The 20881-nt window shown below is 37.5% G+C and overlaps 1 protein-coding gene across 1 annotated transcript; it reads right to left on the bottom strand.

Moving 5' to 3' along the window:
- Positions 1-2341: 2341 nt before the first annotated feature.
- Positions 2342-6086, bottom strand: LOC112173217 (cytokinin dehydrogenase 7). The gene is made up of 4 exons (XM_024310801.2): positions 5287-6086; positions 4845-5132; positions 3697-3959; positions 2342-2846 (listed from the first exon to the last, which is right to left on the bottom strand). The coding sequence occupies exons 1-4, from the start codon at positions 5977-5979 to the stop codon at positions 2528-2530; spliced, it is 1563 nt and encodes a 520-aa protein (XP_024166569.1). The 5' UTR covers positions 5980-6086; the 3' UTR covers positions 2342-2527.
- Between the last annotated feature and the right edge of the window lie 14795 nt (positions 6087-20881).

Raw genomic sequence — 20881 nt, 5'->3', positions numbered from 1 at the left:
ACGAAGAGTTAAGTGTTTTGTATTAGCTGTGCTAAGCAAGAATAATTTGGTCTGGGTAAAGATAATTAGGAATGATTAGGGTTTGGCCATGGGGAACCTTGGACAATAGACAGAGTCATCGACCCCCAAATAGGGGAACATAAAGGCCCCACCGACATAATCAATGGTGACAAAAAGATGTTGATAAATACGCAAAATCTTCCTAAAGCAAGCAAAGCTTCTTCTATACTACACTTCTACTTCTGCTACTACTACTTCGTAGTCAAGTCAACACTCTCTGACTGGGATGCCTCAAACTTAACTGGGCTGAAAATAGAAAGCCTCTTGGGCATCAGGACCAAACTTCACAACAGGCCCATCATCGAAAGCTTTCCGCCTTCTTTAAGAGCTATAATGTCATCCATCAGCTCGAGATTGTATAATTAGGCCCATCGCATCACATCTCGTGTAAATGCTCTCTTGGGTACGGGCTTGAGGCTACTCAGGCAAGGAATGCCAAGGATTACAAAGTAGGGTTGGAAGTCTCACTCATTAGCAATTTAGCATGGACTATTGGCTTCCAATGCCGCATCGTTGGTGTCGGATCGGCTTAGTTGCCGGTACGGAGAGGTAAAGCTGATGGTGAGCTGCAGAAACTGAGGTCCGTCGCATCCCCCTTCTCCTTTCCATTCCATTTATTGAGTTTCTAATCTATTTCTCTTCATTTCTAGTATGCGACTTATTTTCCACAAAATCTCTATACAGTTTGTAACGTCGGGTGCATCTTTGCTGTGGTCTACACCACTTGGTACCGGTTAACTGACGTATCAATTTTGGTGATTATGCAAAAAAATTTACAATCAAGACGACCAGTCCCGATTTCGTCAAGTATAACCGTAACTTCTTCATCCCATTTATCTTCGTACGTAGTTGACTATATATGTTAACCTAACGACATGAACCATTATTCATACGTACCTTACTGGCTTAATTTTCATCTCAGTGTATTACTAAGGTAATAATTTTTTTGTCAATACTAAGAAGTGGATTACTAAACGTATTACGATCTACATAATGTTCACATATATTTGCCTAAAAGAAAGCTGAGCGGGGCACTATGGTTTAGTTTATAAAGCATTAATTCCGATATCTGAAACGAATCTTAATTCAAACTAAGACTGACATCACGTGCGTAGCTAGAGGTAACTGCATGGTTCAAGTGTTCCTAGCTTTGTACGTACAAGCTCATGGGAGGAACCCTAAAACACAAATACCGAGGTTCAGAGAGAGAGAGAGAGAGAGATTAGCCTTCAGCCATTGCCTCTGTTTTTTCGCAGCCTTCCAACACAGAAGAATACATATGCCTCCAAAAAGCAGAGATACGTTAACTTTTATTTGCGACTATATAATTTGCATGACACGTTAAAGAACGTATGCGATTCTTAATTAATCTGCATGGGATTAAACCATAGATCGAGGCCATGAAACACCCCCTGCTTACTTTTACCTTCTTCTTATTCACTTGTTTAATCCCATGGCTTGGCTTTGGTGCACCTTACAAGAAATCATGATCTTATTATTGCCTTCTAAAGCCAAGTACATTCCTCCACTATACTTCAACTTTTCTCTACTTTTCATAACAGAAAAAGAAGGGATAAAAAGAAAAATAAAGAAGTTCGCTATAGCTAAGTTTGAAACGAAAAAGCAAGATGAAAGATAATAAAGAAACCCAGTCGGAGATTTGATTTCCCTTGAAACCAAACAAACACAGCCAAAGCAAAGCTCGAGGCTGTAAAAAACAAGTGGGATAAAAGAGAAAGCGAGCCTTTTATGCATGGCATTTCACTTTAATGCATGCATCGGTTTTAAATCTTTCGCATGAAAACAGAGAATCTGATGCTTAATTAGGAACACTTTTTTTCATGTTGAAAAGAGAACTAGTCCACCAAGTTGAAGTCATATCATCTCGAACTACTGGAACATCAAAGCTACATAGCTCAGCCCGTTAAGATTCACCATCATATATATACGATAAACTAAGAGTCTAAGATAAGATCCTATCAGAATTTTGAGCGGTCCAAAACTAAATAATTCAACCTAAACATATGAAAAGCGTCAAAGGAAAAAAGCAGTGTAAAGATTGGAAAAGATAGATGGGGTTGGTCAATTATTATCCTGAGAAAGACACGCACAACATCAATGTCATGTATAATTGAATCAGAACAATGATGATCTTGGCCACATTTCAATATATGAACATGGTAGTCATATCATTGACTACTTGTGCGATAATTTTTATTTCGAGTTCTGTTCTTTGGATTTAGTTAGTTTTCGTCATTAATTAGTGGAAAATGAAAGGAACTAATAGAAAAGATCGATATCTTTTTGCTCACACTAGTTCCTTTACATTAATTTGCTGCCAACAGCTAGCTTCTTTGTCGAAATGTTCGATTGACAACAACAAACTGCCCCACCAGCATAATACAAAAGAGGAGAAAATTACACCGAATAAACCTGAAATGACAGTGACTATATGTTATATAGCTAGCTAGGGTTTAGGAATAATTCTCGGGAAAATTTTCTGTCCAGGAGAGAGGATAGCCGTCGGATCAAAACAAGTTTTTCGCTCGACAAATCTGCTCCACTGATTCCCGAAATGCCGCTTCCATTCCTCCTGCGATCGGTAGTGCGGGAGATACAACTTGAAGTCGAAACCCTTCTTTGTGCAGTACTGTACAATCTCCTGGTTTTGAGCCACCAGGCTTTCAAAAGAGGGGCCTTTCGGGTACGCCGGAGTGAACCGCAGCAACGCCACTATGTAGAAGATCTCACTATCCGGTAACACCACAGACGTACGAGCATCCCACCTAGTAACATAATCAATATTATTGGTTAGTTTAAGCCAACAATACGAAAGCCTTTGCTACAGAAGGGTATTTTCGTACATTACAAAAATTAGAGCCAGACAAATTAAATATGGTGTCATTATTAAGCGATAAATCCCACTAGAGAATAAAAGATGCTTGTCGTCCCTCAAATGGCACAAGGAGTTAGAGACGAAGGGTTCTCAAATGGCAGAATCCACATCGTAGACTCTAATTTACTAAAATGACCTTTGTCTCTCCTGTTTTTGTATTAGTATAATGACAAAATCTCCTGACCTAATTTTTCACGTTAACAGGCGAAAAGCACTATTTAAATAAATAAATATTAAAAACTATTCTACTATGCGGGACCCCCACCGTATCTTTGTCCTTCAAGTCCTTCCTACGCTTGCTTATACTCTAACCAACCCACCAAACTACCTAACGTACGTGACGTAAATGGTAACACCAGGTCTCTGATCCCCTACGGTGGGGTGCAGGTTTTGTAAGATATAACCCTCCCATCAGCACCACAGCGTGGGTTCGACTCTCTCACATTCGGAACATGCATCACGTGGCACCGCATCAAAGCGCTCGAAATGGCCATATATATCTCACATGCATAAATCTCTGGCCCTTCTTATGTGATAATAACTGTTACCATGACACGACGTCGGTCCGTGACAAATTGGAAATGACCGTAACTTCGGACCCCACTAGAAAAAACTGACACGTGGAAAATTCGGACTGGCAAGAGCAGTGAACCTCGTCATCCAAGGTTATCCAATTTCCACGTCTGGTCAATGTAGTCATGATTACCAAAGAAGAAGAGCGAGGGAGAGGGAGGACTTACTTGCTACGCAGCAGTGGGTAAACCAGCATGGGCCCACCAATTCCGTCCTTGAGGATCTTCTTAAAGACCACACGATCGAAATCGGCTATGTCTGATTTCGACACGAATAGGTTTAGCCAGGGGTGAGGAGAGTCCCAAATGCCGCTGGCCTTGGCGTGCTCCTCTGCCTGCTTCACACGCAATAGAAACTCCTCGTATCCCAGGTCCACTTGGAACTCCAATCCCTCCACGAATGCTAGGCCGTCGAGCAGCCTTGTCACGCCCTAAACAAGAGAAAAGGAAAGGAAAAAAAAAAAATTAGCGTCATCAGAGGAGGGCATTTCCGTCAGTGCAGCCCCCACAAGGGACATGGCATTCATGATTCACAGATTCCAGAAAATGATGGCCTTTTTGGCCATTTGTGGATCCTTGGGGACCACGGTGTCAGCAAAATCTCAATCAACGACGTCTACTGACGCACTTTTACTATTTTCTCCCCGGAACAGAGTGTCATACTCGTAATAAATACGATACGGCATGGGCGGTACAGTGTCAGAAAATCCAACGGAAGATAGTAAGATACGCTATAAGGCGTATTGTCAGTTTCAAGTTGAAGCAAGCGACCAACCAATAAGAATTCCCATACAGGAAATTAAATAGATACAAAAAGCGTTTTTTGAAGGAAATAAAAAAAAAAAACTGAACCGATTGGTTAATTAGCTAAGTAGTAAGTACACAGTCCACAGTCCACAGTCCACAGTGAAACAGATGATGATGGTGAAGGAGAAAGGGAAAGGGAAATGGGAATAAAGGCCGTCCTAAAACGACGAGCGACTTACACGTGTGAGTGAGTTCAGAGTGTTTTGACTTTTTCACGGTCTGGCGGGACAATTTTGCGCGGGACTCACTTAACCCAATCAAGGTCAAATTCTTAACGAGTCCGCGGGCCCCACTTAGCAACCATCTAGGTCAAAACTAAGTCCTCCCTGGGGGCCCGCACAACTGTACTTTGGCCCGTAATGCAGAGCCATGACGCAAACTATAGCCGGAAAAAAAAAAAAAAAAAATTCCGACGGCTACGAATATACGGTGCAGAGGGGATACTGTAGTCCCCGGTGTAGGAGATAAATAAAAAAGAAATGGAAGCGTTTCGGGTTTTTGGAACTTACCATATCAACAATTGAGGGGTGGTCAGAGTTCCGGTAGTGACGAGCCAGTTCGAGACAGTAGAGGACTGATCCAGCTTCCTCAGGAAGTCGGGTCGGGTCGAATATCTGGTCCGGGTGTAGAGGAACCGAGGGCAACCCGTCCGCCGGGTTATCGCTGTTCATAAACGCAAAGCCTTCCACGTAGTCGAAGGAGTCGTCGTCACTACTCTCGTGGCAGCGAGTGACGAGCGACTCTGCGTCGCGAGTGAAGGCATCGAACTCGGTGTATACCAGCCTTATCCATCTCACCTAATCACCATTAATAAAAGAAAAAGAAACCGGGATTACGTACCGTAAACGTGTTGCTCATGCACTCAAATTAATCGGAGGCTTTAAATTTTGTGTTAGTAAAAGACAAATGCGGAGGAAGGGGAGGCTAATTTGGAAATTAAGTAATACCAACCATGTCCGGGGCTTGCTGGAGCAAGACTCTAGCTCTGGTGATGATGCCGAACTGGCCCAGCCCGCCAAGAACCGAAAAGAAGAGCTCCGAGTTTTCTGCTTTGGAGCAGACGAAAGTTTCGCCTTTCCCCGTAACCACCTCCAATTCCGTTACGTTCGAGGTCTGCGGGCCGTAACGGAAAGCCTGACCGCTGACGCCAGCGTTGGATAAAGTGCCGCCCACGGTTAAGCTGAGGTAGTCGGTCCACGACCTCGGCGCCATCCGGTAGTCCCGAACGCACCGTTTCAACACATCTTCCCATAATGCCCCTCCCGACACGTCAGCGTAGCCGGAGTCATTGCTCGTCCTCACCACTCGGAAATGGTCCTCCATGGCCGGCATGTCCAGGACCAGCCCTCGAACCGCCATGGCCTGCCCGTTGATGGAGTGCCCGTTGCCGCGCGCCGCCGCCGTCAGATTCAGATTCGCCGCTACTCTCACCACGCTTGCCACGTCGCCGGTGCCGGCGGGGCGGACGAAGGCGAGGGGAGCGAGGGAGTTCATTCCGCCGAAGTCCTTGGCGGCTTGTTTGGCGCCGTCGCCGCAGTCGATGGTGCCTTCGAGGTCGAGAGCGCCGCCGAGGCCGGAGACGACGTCGTAGGGCTGGGATTCGGTGTCGTTTTCTTGGACGAAACACTCCAGGTAAGCTATCATCTTGGCCGGTGAAGAAAGATTTCGGTGGCGGTTAAATTTCCGGCGTGGTTGGATTCTCTCTCTAAAGCTAGAAGCTTTATCGTAGGCTCTCTCTCTAAAAGATTGAAGCTTTATAACTTGGTTGGTTACGGTTTGGAGTTTAGGCTTAAATAGCGGCTGAGTTTGGTTAGCCCCGGATTATGAAATTTAATTAATTTTATTTTGACGTCATCCTACCTTCAATACTCTGTTGACGTTGTGATCCTATCGAAATCCTCTGTCTGCCACTTCCACGATTTTTATTTCTTTTATCTGAGAACAAAACAATGGAATTTTCAAATTTGGTTTTATGTTCAAGCTTGTGTTGATTACTGGATGACCTCCTCTTTCATGCCCTAGCTTTAGAAATAAATGAATGGGATCGTTCTTCTGCTGTAAAAATATTTGTTGGTTTTCAATGATATATACATGCATGTCCCATGCAAGTTTTAATTACTTGTGTAAGATGAGAATCTATTATGTATTTTAATTAGTTGCATGTCCCGAGCAATTCTAACAGTTTTCTCATATTTTGATTTTTTTCTACTTTAAGGAAAAATAAGTCTCTTTTGCTCCAACAGATTCCCTATAACTATCCCTATTTTAGAGAAAGTGAGGAAAGAGAAAATCAAATTCTCTATATTTACAGCAATCTCTAAAAATTTAAGGAAGAATATGGAGATTTTAGAGATTGCTGTAAAATAGGGAATCTGTTGGAGTTAGAGAAGAAAAATATGTTAAAACTTTGACTTTTGCTTCCCTATTATACAAAAATTATAGGGAAGCTGTTGGAGTTGCTCAAGTCATTACATGAAAATTTTTGTGGTGGATAGGATTAGCATAGCATTAGACGACAAAATCAATAAATCAAAAAAAGTTTGAACCCATATCACATAAACTTACAATCGCTTTCATCATAGAATAACTTTAAATTATGATGAAAACATACATAACCAACCTAAGCATTGGTTCCAATAAATTCACTGCATTAAAGGCCAAAAACATTTTAAATATTGTGAGTCAGATTTGAAAATGCTCTTGTCATTTACGACACAACTCCGCGTTATAGCAAATTATCAATAACTTCATATATATAAACTCACAAAAACTTAGTTTGATGATGATTGTCAAAAACAATTTGGCATATCGCAACAAAATTCTTCTACTTGGCAAGAGCCAAATTTAGAGAATGAAATTTTAGTAACCGAGGAAGAAACAAAAAAAGAGGGTCATGGGTACTTGAAAATGGCTAGCAACACAATGTTGGAGGATGAAATTGAACTTGATATTGTAATTTTCTATCACTGGCAAAACGGAAAACAAAATTACATAAAATGTAAAGCCAGACCCAAAAATGTCAACTATTTTCATGTTCATAACACTAAATATATTTGACTTCGCCTCTTTAACTATGCCAAAGGATGCAGATCCTGATAGAGTAACTGCTATTTTCAGAGGAACTCGATCCACGATTTTCTTGCATCAGGCAGCTACTAAGAGTCATCAATTAGCCAATAAATTTAAGTAATCAAGGAACTCCACGAACGCAATTATTTAAGTAATCTCTGTTTGAGAATTCTTATTTAAATTGCTTAGACATTGTTCCTTCCTCTCACATGTTGACATTGGAATTATTTATATGAACATTTCACTTGTCAACAATACTATCACGCCCCTCCTTAATGCTTGTACACCATGACTGCTTTAGCTAAGAAGAATAGATTAATGAAAGTTTGGTCGAATGAAGATTTTTGAGTTTCCATTTGTTATTTTATTGAGAAATTAAAAGTAAACCTAATTCATCGAGAATATTAAAACGAAGGTTGTTGAAATGGATTTTCACATGACTTTTTAATTTGCAGAGAAGAAAGATTCAGGTGGCCATGACTTACTCTTTTCATTCTTATATTCCATTTCCAGAGGCTACATTTGGAACAAATGCCTAGCCGGGCCATCTGTTGTGATCAGGTTTTGTAAGATTTCTTCTTCTTTTTTGGTCCGGAGGTTTTGTGAGACTACAAATTAAGCTAGCTACAAATAACTTGATAGTTTGGCGAATGTTTGATTAAGTCAGCAAGATACACGCATGCACCTACTTAATTTTTGGTGGCAGTATTAATCTTAATAAAATCATTACGGACCAATTGATAAAAATTTCACTATGTTTCGGAATATAGTTAACTACTCAAAATCTCAAAAAAAAATCACGTGTTTCAAAACATAATAGTAATTGAAAATATTTTGAGGTTGATAAAATTAGTGAAATAAGAGCACATATATATACAGATCCTATCCAGAGCGAAGCTCCGCTTTGAAATTAACGTATGAAGTTCGAGTTTTGGGTCACTTTTCGGTCGCATATTTATATCTCGACCATTCAGTTTTTAGGTGCTAGTGTATAGATTATCTCTGCAAATTTTCAGCCAAATTGATGATCGTTAAGGTATCTAACTCGCTTAAACCAATGGACGGACTGAATCTGTCAACCTGAACCATACTAGCTTTAAGGCAATTATCAATACCTTAACGATCATCATTTTTGCTGAAAATTTGCAGAGACGATCTATACACTAGTACCTAAAAACTGAACGGTCAAGATGTAGATATGCGACTTAAAAGTGACCAAAAACTAGAACTTCACACGTTAATTTTCAAAGCGGAGCTCCGCTCTTGATAAGATCTACATATATATATATATAATTTTTTTTTTATCAGATTGTCTATGGATTGAGAAATATTTAAAACATCTCTCACTCGGTTTATACTTTAGGGTTTGAAAATATAATTAATTTTTTGAACTATTAGGGAGGTCGCTTCTCTCCTCTCCCACATCATTCAACCCAAAAGAAAAACATGGAAATATCAGTCACAAAAAGCGGGTAGGACGGAGGTTAAAGAAGTTGTGCAGATAGTAATTAGGCACGCGCATGCTCTGAAATTGAATGTAATTAAATTAATTAGTGAGAAGCAAGCTAGGTCTCTCTCTCTCTGTCTCTCGACTCTTCCATCTTTATTTGACTAGTTCTCGATCTGTAGTTCTGTACCTTCAATAAACGACTAGGAATTTTGTATGCATATTGCATAGAACCGGTTTGTACTTCTAGTAGCTAAAGTCAATCAAATTTAAGATAGATATATATATATATATATATATATATATATATATATATATATATATTACACCAATTTTTGAGTGATTATGAAATCCTAACTGAAAATGCAGTAGACTTTGACACATATTTATCGTAATTAAAACAAATTCACAAAACCCTTTAAGGTCAAATATTTGTTATATATGTCAGAGGTCAAACCGACCTGTATATTGTAGTTAATTATAAGGGAATGGATTGCTAACAAGTGTGGGTGTTCATAGTGCACTCATACTAAACTATATACTCACGTTGTAACTAACGGGATTGGATATATATTGGTTTCTAAATCCATTGCTCTCTTATCTTTAATTCTTTATGATGGTATAACCCCGAGCTAGCATTTTATAAATATTGGAGTTCTACATGGCTCGATCACTGAAATTCATTTCCTTATAAAAAAAAAATTAAGTCAATCACTTAAGTCACGCAAAGAGTATTTTTTATAATTTTTTTTTATGAAAAAAATTAATAAAGTGACTTAAGTGATTGAAAGTGTAATAGTTGAGTGACCAAAGTGATATATTTGAAATTTAAGTGGCCAAAGTGTTGAATGAGTCATAGTTGAGTGACAATTTGTGAAATTTTTCCTTTCGATAAAACAATCCATCTTTTGGGGTCCATATGATGCTGGGGATCTCTATCAATCTGGTCTTTTATGTCACCCTATGATGATCTCTATTCCTCTGGGTTTGGCCCTTAATGGACTAGACAAAAAACCCTGACAATCCAAACCCCCAATCCTACACCATTTAAACCCCTCTTCTGGTATATAGAAAAAACCATATATTTGTATAGGTGACCCCAAAAAAATATGGAAAAATGAGAATCCGAGGCACAAATAACAGAAGCAGAAAAACGAAACCCACTTTGTTTTGCCATAATAAAGTAAAGGAAAGACAATAGTTGTTTACAACTTAAGTTAAGGGAAATGTTAATGCGATTAGTTAAGTGTTAAAATCCAAAAATTATGATGTCCCACTTAGTATTTATACATGTAATTGTTGTCGTTTATTTCCCCTCCTTTTTATAAAAATGGGCCATGGATGGTGAGCTTTTAGTTTAATTAAGACCTCTACTTCGTTTGCAAAATCTTCATTGACAAGTAAAATTCAAGTTCAAAAGTGAATGTAAAAGTAAAGGAATAAAGACCAATCATTATAAAGGGTCAACCTCAGTTTCTACAAATAACTCGTAGGAAAGGTGAGCAGTTGCAAAATAACAAAATAAAATTATCTCTCGCTCGATTATTGATATTGTATTTTCATCATTTCAGTTTTTATTTAATTTTATTAGTACCCGTATAGTTTTATGAGACTTGTCTTAAGAGGTGACAACGGAGGAGGAAGAGAGGAGGGCCGGGAATGAGACTCTTATTTATCTAGTGTTCTCTCAGCCTCTCATATATGAAAAATGAAATAAAACTTTAACTAGTTCCTTTTTCTTTGGACAAAAAGGCTTTAGGGTTGTTTTGGTGGAACCAACCTTTTTTGTCCTCTTAGGACTAGTGTGTGTTTATAGCAATCTGTTTGTCTTTTGTTCACTCTATGATTAAAGTGCGCGTGACTAATTTATATGGCAAGTTGTTGTTCTCGTTTTGGACGGAACTTGAACATGAACCAATTATGCAAATGGGAAGATGGGAGAACTTTCTCATCTTTAGCTTAGCTTGTTACCTGGTTTATCACATTTACATGCATGCACCGTACATGTTCGGCTGATTCGAGTATGAAGCCAGAATTTTATTATAATGAGACCGTAATAGAGAAAACTTTGATGCTAAACTCGTAATTGTTGGAGAATATCTCATATCAAAAAATATAAGTTTAGTGAAATAATTATATAAAAGTGTGTTGAGTTTGATAGTTTGACTAGCTAAAAAATATGAGTAATTTTGTTTTTATGACCTTCACTATTACCAATTCCATAATCAATTGTTTGCGAGCATAACAGAGACTATAAATATCATATTTAAAAAAAAAAATCTGAACTTCCTCAAAACTCAAAGGTATTTGGAGAAAAAAAAATTAACATGTTAAAGTCAATAATTCCACATACGTCTAGAGGAACACCATCAAAGTTGAATTTGGCATTAGATTTACAGAATCTTGAATTGCCTAATCAGAGATCTCAACGAAAATTAAACAAACCAAAACGTATAACCGGCCGAACTGCATGATAATTGATTACCAAAGGAAAATCTCTTATATATGACCAATGAGACAATAACCTAATGAGAGCTATGTTATAAACCATATACATGCTCACAATATATGTACACAATCATAAAAGGGATTAAGGCTTACCTTCAGCAATCACTGGCATGGATTCCATCTTATGCTGCAAACACGAACACTGAATATGGCCTTCTGTTACTTACCAACTTGCTTCTCAATGGACAGAACAATATGCAAAACGTCGGTAGTAATCAGGGACCAATTCATCTGTATATATAGGTGACTTAAACCTCAAGAAGCTTCCCATTAAAGCTATCCATATCGGTTTAGGTTTCCTAGTTAGATTCTTAATGTATCACAACTTGTAGCCTTCCTTGTAGACTAAGCAATAGATTACTATCCTTAATGAATTGATACACTATTCATTAAGTCACTAGTATTGATTTACTGTTTGTATCCATGTTAAACTAGGATTGATATTAAGCTAATCATCAATTACTTTATGATGATATGTGTTATGTCCATATTTGATCTTACAATCTCCCCCTTGGACTCACACATATCATGCTCGATGATTTGCACCAGAGAACATCAAAACCTACTTAACTTACTGAAGTGCGCGCCAGATAACAAACTTAAATCGAAAATCCATTCCAACATGGTCAGATCACAGTTACTTATGCAGAGCAAGAAACAGTATACATTTTAACAAAAATGCAGAGTTTCAAAACCACAAACACAAGCTCCTGCAATCCACATATGTCAAACCAGAAGTGATACAATATATGTTAATGTGTATCAACAAGTAAACATATATTAGGTCCTACTTTATGTTTCTAAAACCAAAAACTCAAGCAAATTTACTGAACACTGATGGCTTAAAGATATTGCTTGAACCTTAACATCATGCTTCACATGATTTAAGCCATCTGATAGCAAGTATAACTTTAAACACAAAATCGATAATTTTCAGAACATTCAACAAAAACTGCAGTAATAACCAAAATCTGAAAATACCTCAAAATTTATTAATAATAAAATCTGTCATTACAAACAAGTTGTGATAAACAAAATAAAAGATCACAACTAAAACACAAGAACTCAAAAAACCTTAGAATTTTAAATGCTCCAACTGGACTAACTCTCTACTGAACCTAAGCATCTAAATTAGCTAAAATTCCAATGCTTGCTGTATGTTTCTGGAATGCTGCTACTGACAATGCCTTAGTGAAAGGATCTGCTAGCTGTGAATTTGTGTCAATACTCAAAACAGCTATTTCACCATGCTTTACTCTTTCTCTAACACTGTAATACTTTAGATCAATATGCTTGGAATTATTTGACCTTTTACTGTTCTTGCTAAAGAAAACTGCAGCCTCATTGTCACAATAAATCACAAGTGTGCCAGCCACAATGTGACTCAATACTTTGGTCTGCATGAGAAAATTCCTAATCCAAAGTCCTTCACACACAGTTTCATATACTGCAATAAATTCGGCTTGCATAGTAGAAGTTGAAACAAGTGTTTGTTTCATGGTTTTCCAAGCAATAGCACCTCCTGCAAGCAAGAACACATATCCACAAGTGGACTTCTTGGAGTCTGGATAATTCCCTGCAAAATCCGAGTCTGAGAATCCAATGAGTTTCAGATCCTCCACTTGCCTATAAACTAGCATGTGGTTTTTAGTTCTCTGCAGGTATCTCAACACTTTCTTCCCAGCTACCCAATGTTCATGGCCTGGATTAGATTGGAATCTTGACAAAATCCCTACTGCAAAAGACAAATCCGGCCTAGTGCAGACTTGTGCATACATGAGACTTCCTACAAGTCTGGCATAAGGCTTTGACTCCATATTTTCTTTCTCAACATCACTATTGGGACTTTGCTTCTTGGTTAACTTATCTCCTTTGGACATGGGAACTTCTCCAGCTGCACACTTCTCCATACCAAATCTCTTTAAAATTTTGGTAACATAATTCTGTTGAGACAAACCAAGTAGTCTCTGTGCCCTATCTCTTTTAATCTCAATACCTAGTACATAGGATGCTTCTCCTAAGTCTTTCATGTCAAAATTCCTTGATAGAAAACTCTTGGTATCTTTAAGCAATTTAATGTTACTGCTAGCCAAAAGTATATCATCCACATAGAGTACCAGAAAAATAAAATTGTTCCCAACAGTCTTCAAATAAACACACTCATCAACAAGATTTTCTGTAAATCCAAAAGTAGAAATCACAGAATCAAATTTCTTGTACCACTGTCTAGAAGCTTGTTTTAGGCCATAAATTGATTTTCTTAACTTACACACTAAGTTTTCACTTCCAGCTCGCACAAACCCTTCTGGTTGCCTCATATAAATTACTTCATCTAGTTCACCATTCAAGAAAGCTGTTTTAACATCCATCTGGTGCAGCTCCATATCAAAATGAGCCACTAAAGCCATGATTATCCTAAACGAGTCTTTTGTAGAAACTGGAGAAAAAGTCTCAGTAAAATCAATGCCCTCCTTCTGTGTAAAACCCTTGGCAACTAATCTCGCTTTATGTCTCTCTACATTGCCATTTGCATCTCTTTTGGTTTTGAAAACCCATTTACAACCTATAGGCTTCTGGTTGGGGTCAGGTTCAACTAATTCCCAAACTGCATTTTGACTCATGGAATTAATTTCTGCTTCCATTGCTAGCTGCCATTGATGAGATTCACTACTTTCAATGGCCTGATTAAATGTAGTTGGATCATTGTCCTCTGCACAGTCCATTTCAATTTCTGCTTCTTGTAGATAAACAATGTAGTCACTCTCTTCCCCCCATAAGTTGGTTTTCTTGCTCTCTGTGATCTTCTAGGTTGAGCTACTGGAGGATTTTGAGGTTCAGTTACTTGACCAGTTACGTGGTCAGTTACTTGGTCAGTGACATGGGCAGTGACTTGACCAGGTACAGTTACTTGGGTAGTTACATGGTCAGTGACATGGGCAGTGACATGGGCAGTGACTTGATCAGGTACAGTTACATGGTCAGTGACTTGGTCAGTTACTTGACCAGTTACTCGACCAGGGACAGTTACTTGGTCAGTGACATAGTCAGTTACGTGACCAGTGACATGATCAGTTACATCTTGTTCTAAAGGCAATGCTACACTTAAATTCTCATCTGACACAATTTCCTCAAAAACTGAGGTTAAATCCTCAAGGTTTGTATTGTGAACTTTTTCACTTAGAAACTTTACTTGATGTGTTTCAAAAATTCTAGGTGAATGATGAGCAGAATATAACTTATAGCCTTTAGATTTATCTGGATAACCTACAAAATAGCAACTAACAGTTTTGGGGTCAAGTTTATTCAAGCTTGGATTATAAATCCTAGCTTCTGCATGACATCCCCAAACATGACAGTGATGAAGACTAGGTTTCCTGCCACACCAAAGCTCAAAAGCAGTATTTTCTATGGCTTTGCTAGGTGTTCTATTGCAAATATAATTTGCAGTTTTTAAAGCCTCACCCCACAGAAATTTAGGCAAACCAGTTGTACACATCATGCATCTAACCATGTTCAAAAGAGTCCTATTCTTTCTCTCTGCAACACCATTCTGTTGTGGATTATAGGGTGTTGTGTATTGAGCTTTAATTCCATTGTCTTGCAAAAACAAGGCAAATGGACCCTTTTGTTGGCCGGATTCAGTGTACTTTCCATAGAACTCTCCCCCTCTATCTGACCTTACTGTTTTGATTTTCTTTTCTAGTTGATTTTCTACCTCAGACTTAAAGATTTGAAAGGCTTTCAATGCTTGTGCCTTTTCTGAAAGTAGATAAATATAACTGTATCTAGAAAAGTCATCAATGAATGTGATAAAATACACATTCCCACAGATAGTTTGATGCCTAAATGGTCCACATATATCAGTGTGTATGAGTTCTAATAAATTTTGGCTTCTATATGCAGTCTTCTTTCTAGTATTAGTTATTTTTCCCTTAAAGCATTCAACACAGTCTGTTAGATCAGAAAAATCAAGTTCATTTAGGATGTTGTTTTTCACCAAAATTTTCAGTCTCTCTTTTGGTAAAATCTGGCCGAGTCTTCTATGCCATAAAAATGCAGACTTTTCATTTAGCTTGGTTCTCTTAACACCTGTTAAAGTGCTAGTACTGTTTGTGTTATCTTCAACAAGTAAAATTTCTTGTTGAGCCATTGAACAACTTAACTTTAAATAATCATTCGAGATAACACCAGAACCAATTTGAACAGAATTTTTAGAAATAAGAATTCCATTACTATCAATAACAAGTCTACAACCAGATTTTACTAAAAGAGAAACTGAAACCAAATTCCTTCTCATGGAAGGTACATAAAAAACAGTGTCCAAAACTAACAATTTTCCTAATCCTAAATCGAGCTTTAAGGTTCCAATAGCCTTGACTGCCACTCTCATGCCATTGCCTACACACAGGTTCACTTCATCACTTTTTGGGATTCTCCTCCTTATGAATCCCTGCAAAGAATTAGTAATATGAATAGGTGAGCCTGAATCTATCCACCAAGACTGTGGTTCAACATTTATAAGATTAATTTCTAAAGAAAAAACTGTATTAGAAAAAATCTTACCCTTTTTTGGCTAACCAATTTTTATAGCCAGTGCAGTCCTTTTTCATGTGTCCTACTCTTTTGCAAAAGTAGCACTTGAACCTAAATGGCCTATTTTCCTTGGCCACTGCAGCTGTTGAACTCTTAGTTATGGCTTTAATAGGCTTGAGCTTATTTTGGGGCTTTTTCCTTTTAGGCTTCTCAATGAGGTTAATGGTTGTAGCAGGTTCCTTTTCTTCCTTGATCCTAGATTCTTCATCCACACAGATGGATATAAGTTCATCTAGAGTCCAGTTTCCCTTTTGAGAGTTGTAACTGGTCCTAAGATGACTAAAACTGTTAGGCAAGGAATGTAGTGCATAATGCACTACCTGCTCATCCCTAACCCCCATCAAGAGCTCCCTGAGTCTGCCATTTATATTGATCATCTTCATAATATGCTCTCTAACTCCCCCTGAACCCATGTACTTCAAATCATGAAACTCCTTGGTTAGCCTAGCAGCTTCTGCCTTTTCACTTTCTTTAAACTTAGCACCTATGAGTTCCAAAAAATCTAATGCTAGCTCAGGTTCTTCTATACTTCCTCTGACAGTCTTGGACATAGAGGTACGAATGAGGTTCTTAGCCATTCTATTGGATCTATGCCACTTCTTGTAAAGATCAGTTTCCTTCTTAGTGCTCTTTTCAGTTAACTCTTCAGGTTTGTCCTCAGTGAAGCAATAGTCTATGTTCTCATGCATTCCCATATAGTTCTCTACAGAATCTAGCCAAGCTCTATAGTTGGTTCCAGTTAGCATCAAGACACTGTTCAAGTTCATGTAAGAGTTACCTAAGGAGCAAAACAAAAATTCGTGTGAGTTCTCAATTTGTAAAGAAAATAACTTTAAGTTTTCTGTGTTTTATTTAGCTTTAAGCAACCAAAACAAGAACATACAGAAAACCTAAACAATCCATACTTGCATTCATATCAGTCCATAACCAAAAATAATGTTAAGCAAAACTTTTGAGCAGAAGCATAACATCCTGGAGTTCTTTATCAATATACCATGTTCAATGAAAACAAGTTATCCAAAGAAATTTATCCACATCTTTAGACAGAAGAAAAATTTCTAAGTATCCGTATTTATTTTCATCAAGCACGCATATTGCTGTTTTGTATTCTAAAACCATACTTGACCACTTCTTTGGAAGATAAAACTGAAGCATAGTTTTAAAACACAAAACACAATTTCAGTTTTGTTATTCGATCAGTTACTTGATTAGTTACCTGACCAGTTACTTGGTCAGTGACCTGGCCAGTTACGTGACCTGGCCAGTTACATGGTCAGTGACCTGGCCAGTTACATGGTCAGTGACCTGGCCAGTTACATGGTCAGTGACCTGGCCAGTTACATGGTCAGTGACCTGGCCAGTTACATGGTCAGTGACCTGACCAGTTACATGGTCAGTGACCTGACCAGTTACTTGGTCAGTGACCCGACCAGTTACATGGTCAGTGACCTGACTAGTTGGTCAGTTACCTGATCATCGTTTTCTGCCAACATCAATGAAGAATGCTTTGTGCATCATAATCACTTATGCCAACAGAAAACCACAAAACCCATGAGCTTTTAACTTTATATTCTACCCAGATTCATCCTTGTAAGAAAATTAAGCTCTCATATCTGTCAATTTTAATAATGTGTAAAAAATTCTGGGAGATTTTTGTTCTTCATGCAATTTTTACACAATCACAGATACAATACCATATCATCAATCAATTCATCATGCATATTCAAGCACAATCAAAATTGTTTCGATTCCAAGAAACCACAGAACAATCAAGAAATTGTAAATTTCATCCGGTCACCATCTACTCTAACCTAACGCACGCCGGGAATGCAACTAGTGTTCTTGAGCACAATCAAAATTCAATTATCATGCTATGAATCGAAATCAATTTCCATAGAAAAACCTGTTTTTGCTTTTTCCCCAATTTGCTGCTAAAAATCACAGCGGAAGCGTGAATTTGATAATTAACCAGATGCAGCAATCGACTTAAGTAACTTACTTTGATCAGTTACATGACCAGTTACATGGTCAGTGACTTGGTCAGTTACTTCACCCGTAAAGCAAAAACCTTTTTTTTATTTTTATTTTTATTTTTTATTTTTTTTTATTTGTTTTGCAAAAACCCTAAAACGATTTTGATATATGTGAGCCTATGCTCTGATACCAATTGTTATAAACCATATACATGCTCACAATATATGTACACAATCATAAAAGGGATTAAGGCTTACCTTCAGCAATCACTGGCATGGATTCCATCTTATGCTGCAAACACGAACACTGAATATGGCCTTCTGTTACTTACCAACTTGCTTCTCAATGGACAGAACAATATGCAAAACGTCGGTAGTAATCAGGGACCAATTCATCTGTATATATAGGTGACTTAAACCTCAAGAAGCTTCCCATTAAAGCTATCCATATCGGTTTAGGTTTCCTAGTTAGATTCTTAATGTATCACAACTTGTAGCCTTCCTTGTAGACTAAGCAATAGATTACTATCCTTAATGAATTGATACACTATTCATTAAGTCACTAGTATTGATTTACTGTTTGTATCCATGTTAAACTAGGATTGATATTAAGCTAATCATCAATTACTTTATGATGATATGTGTTATGTCCATATTTGATCTTACAAGCTAGGTTTAGCTAAGTTAGTAATGCGTAATGACAAAGATAAATACTCTTCCTACGAAGCTGGAAGGTCAAGTAACATAATTAATTAAACTAGTAACGGTCATAAACTGTCATATCTCCCTTGGTCTTTCTTTTATTAATTCAATGCAAAATCTTAACCCTTGATTTTCTTTCGCAGTATATATTTCTTACGTCTAAACTTGTCAGTTTCTCTTTGCATCAATCTCATCCCAGATCTTGCTGTGGATTCTGGGCTAGCTTATGTCACTTGGATTAGTCCAACTCCAACAATGTTGTGATTTACTTAGTACTCTTTGTCACATTTCCATTCTAATAATTAATACCTAGTTATCTTTGCCTTGTAAAAATGATTGAGACTCATTCAAAGGCGGCAGTATTCTATTTCTTTCTAACCTATCCAAACACCAAGTTTCTTTGTCTGATGCAGACTTGTTCGATCAAAACAATTTAAGGGTTTTAGTTTATTGAGGTGGAGTTGAACAGGCTTATTGGACTAGTATACTACTGTTCAGTAACTGTCTAGTTTGCTTCATTGCATGTCTATCCTACACGCGTATTGTTCAATGAAATAATTGCTTGTAGAAAATTATGCAAGATTCTGCTGAGACTTGTATCTTTAATTGTTAATAGATTTATCAAGGTCTGGAACAAGTTCTATTCTCTTTTCTCCCAACATCGATCGCTTGGTTAGAAAAGAAAGATTATAGCTGCATGTATACGTCCGCTTAATTTGTTTGTCAATTACTTTGAATAAGTCGAAGAAGTTTGTCATGTAATACGTTCAAAGATACTGTGATGCAAACGTTGGATATACTACATCAGTAGTTTGATTAACAGATATGACCAATAATCCTGCGGGAAAATCTGTTATTCTAATCCAAAGATTGGAAATAATGGTTACTATATCTATACAAACAAGTTTTTTTCGTGGTAATCTTACATTTTACTTAGAATATTATTACAAGTTGCCAATTAGTTCTCCTGTACGTCCAATATATATTTTGCCTGCAGACTGCAGATAGATAGAAATCTTGGGATGAGATCTTTGAGAATTGGAATGAATCAATGGTTTACTTTGACTGTCATGTTAACAATAGATTTCCTCGGATATCGTCCAACGATTTGATGTTTTTGCAGTCATTGTACTGCCGATTTGAGCGTATCTTCTTGCAGTTGAAATACGGCTAAGAATCTTTGCAATGTCAAATTCGATCATCCTCGGTCTTCATCAAAAACAGATTTTGCTTCCATAAGCAAATAACTAAGATTTTGTTTTAATAGTTGATGATGTTTACAACATATATAACAACTTGTTCTTCAAAAATTCTACTATGGACCAAGGTCCAGGTAGACCATAGGCAAAATGAGGGGCAAAATGGGGCATTTGAGTGCAAAAAATGCTGATTTTTTGCCTTGGTGCAGGTGGACAGTAACAATTACCTGGAATCTAGGTTAAATGATTCGATGGCTAAAAGCCTGTTGGGTTTGAGCGCTGCCGAAAGCCCGAAAGTGATTGGTCAGAGGAGAATAGGAAACCATGGCATTGTTGCAACTTTGTAGTTTATAGCCCAATAATAGCTTAAGGCGTCGAATATGCTGTCTACTAATTTATGGCCCATATATAGAATAAGCAGGCCCAAATAGAAGGTGACATCTTGGGTGATCTTGCCATTCAATTTGCACATCACTCGAAGTTTATAATGAATTTACAGTCAAGGTTAGTTAGAAATCTTTGTTCTTTTTCAGACCAAAAAAAAAAAAAAATTATCTTTGTTCTTTTGAGTTTTGATCATGGTAACAAGGAGGATATTAGGGCAATTAGTCTTTGAAAAAATTCAAAACATGACTTGAATTTTACACGATAATAGTCTAATAAGGTAAAGATTTAATCAAACACATATACATCTTGTAGGACTACGAAAAAAAAAGATTATGTATTACTATGCCTATCGATTAACCTAGACTAACCACAACTCCATTCGAATGATGCAAGTAGAAACCTTTGCAACATCCATACTTCATTTGTAGGAGCTCTATTTACTAATTACATAGATTTAGGAATGAGCGTTTGAAATCTCAACTAAAATTATTGGGGCATTTGGGGTGCCGTACAAATAAACATGGCCATATAATTGATAGTTTGCCTCACTTTGCCTTTTCACATGCCCTAAATGATGGTACTTGTATGTTTGGGGCGAACTTCAACTATTTTGGTTATAATAACTCTCTTTCTAATAATTCTGCCTGTTAAATTGGTAATTACTGCTC

This window comes from Rosa chinensis, chromosome 6, assembly GCF_002994745.2.
Source record: "Rosa chinensis cultivar Old Blush chromosome 6, RchiOBHm-V2, whole genome shotgun sequence".
Lineage (NCBI taxonomy): Eukaryota > Viridiplantae > Streptophyta > Magnoliopsida > Rosales > Rosaceae > Rosa > Rosa chinensis.
The sequence above is the reverse complement of the archived record's forward strand: the minus strand, read 5'-3'. Positions and strand labels throughout refer to the sequence as shown.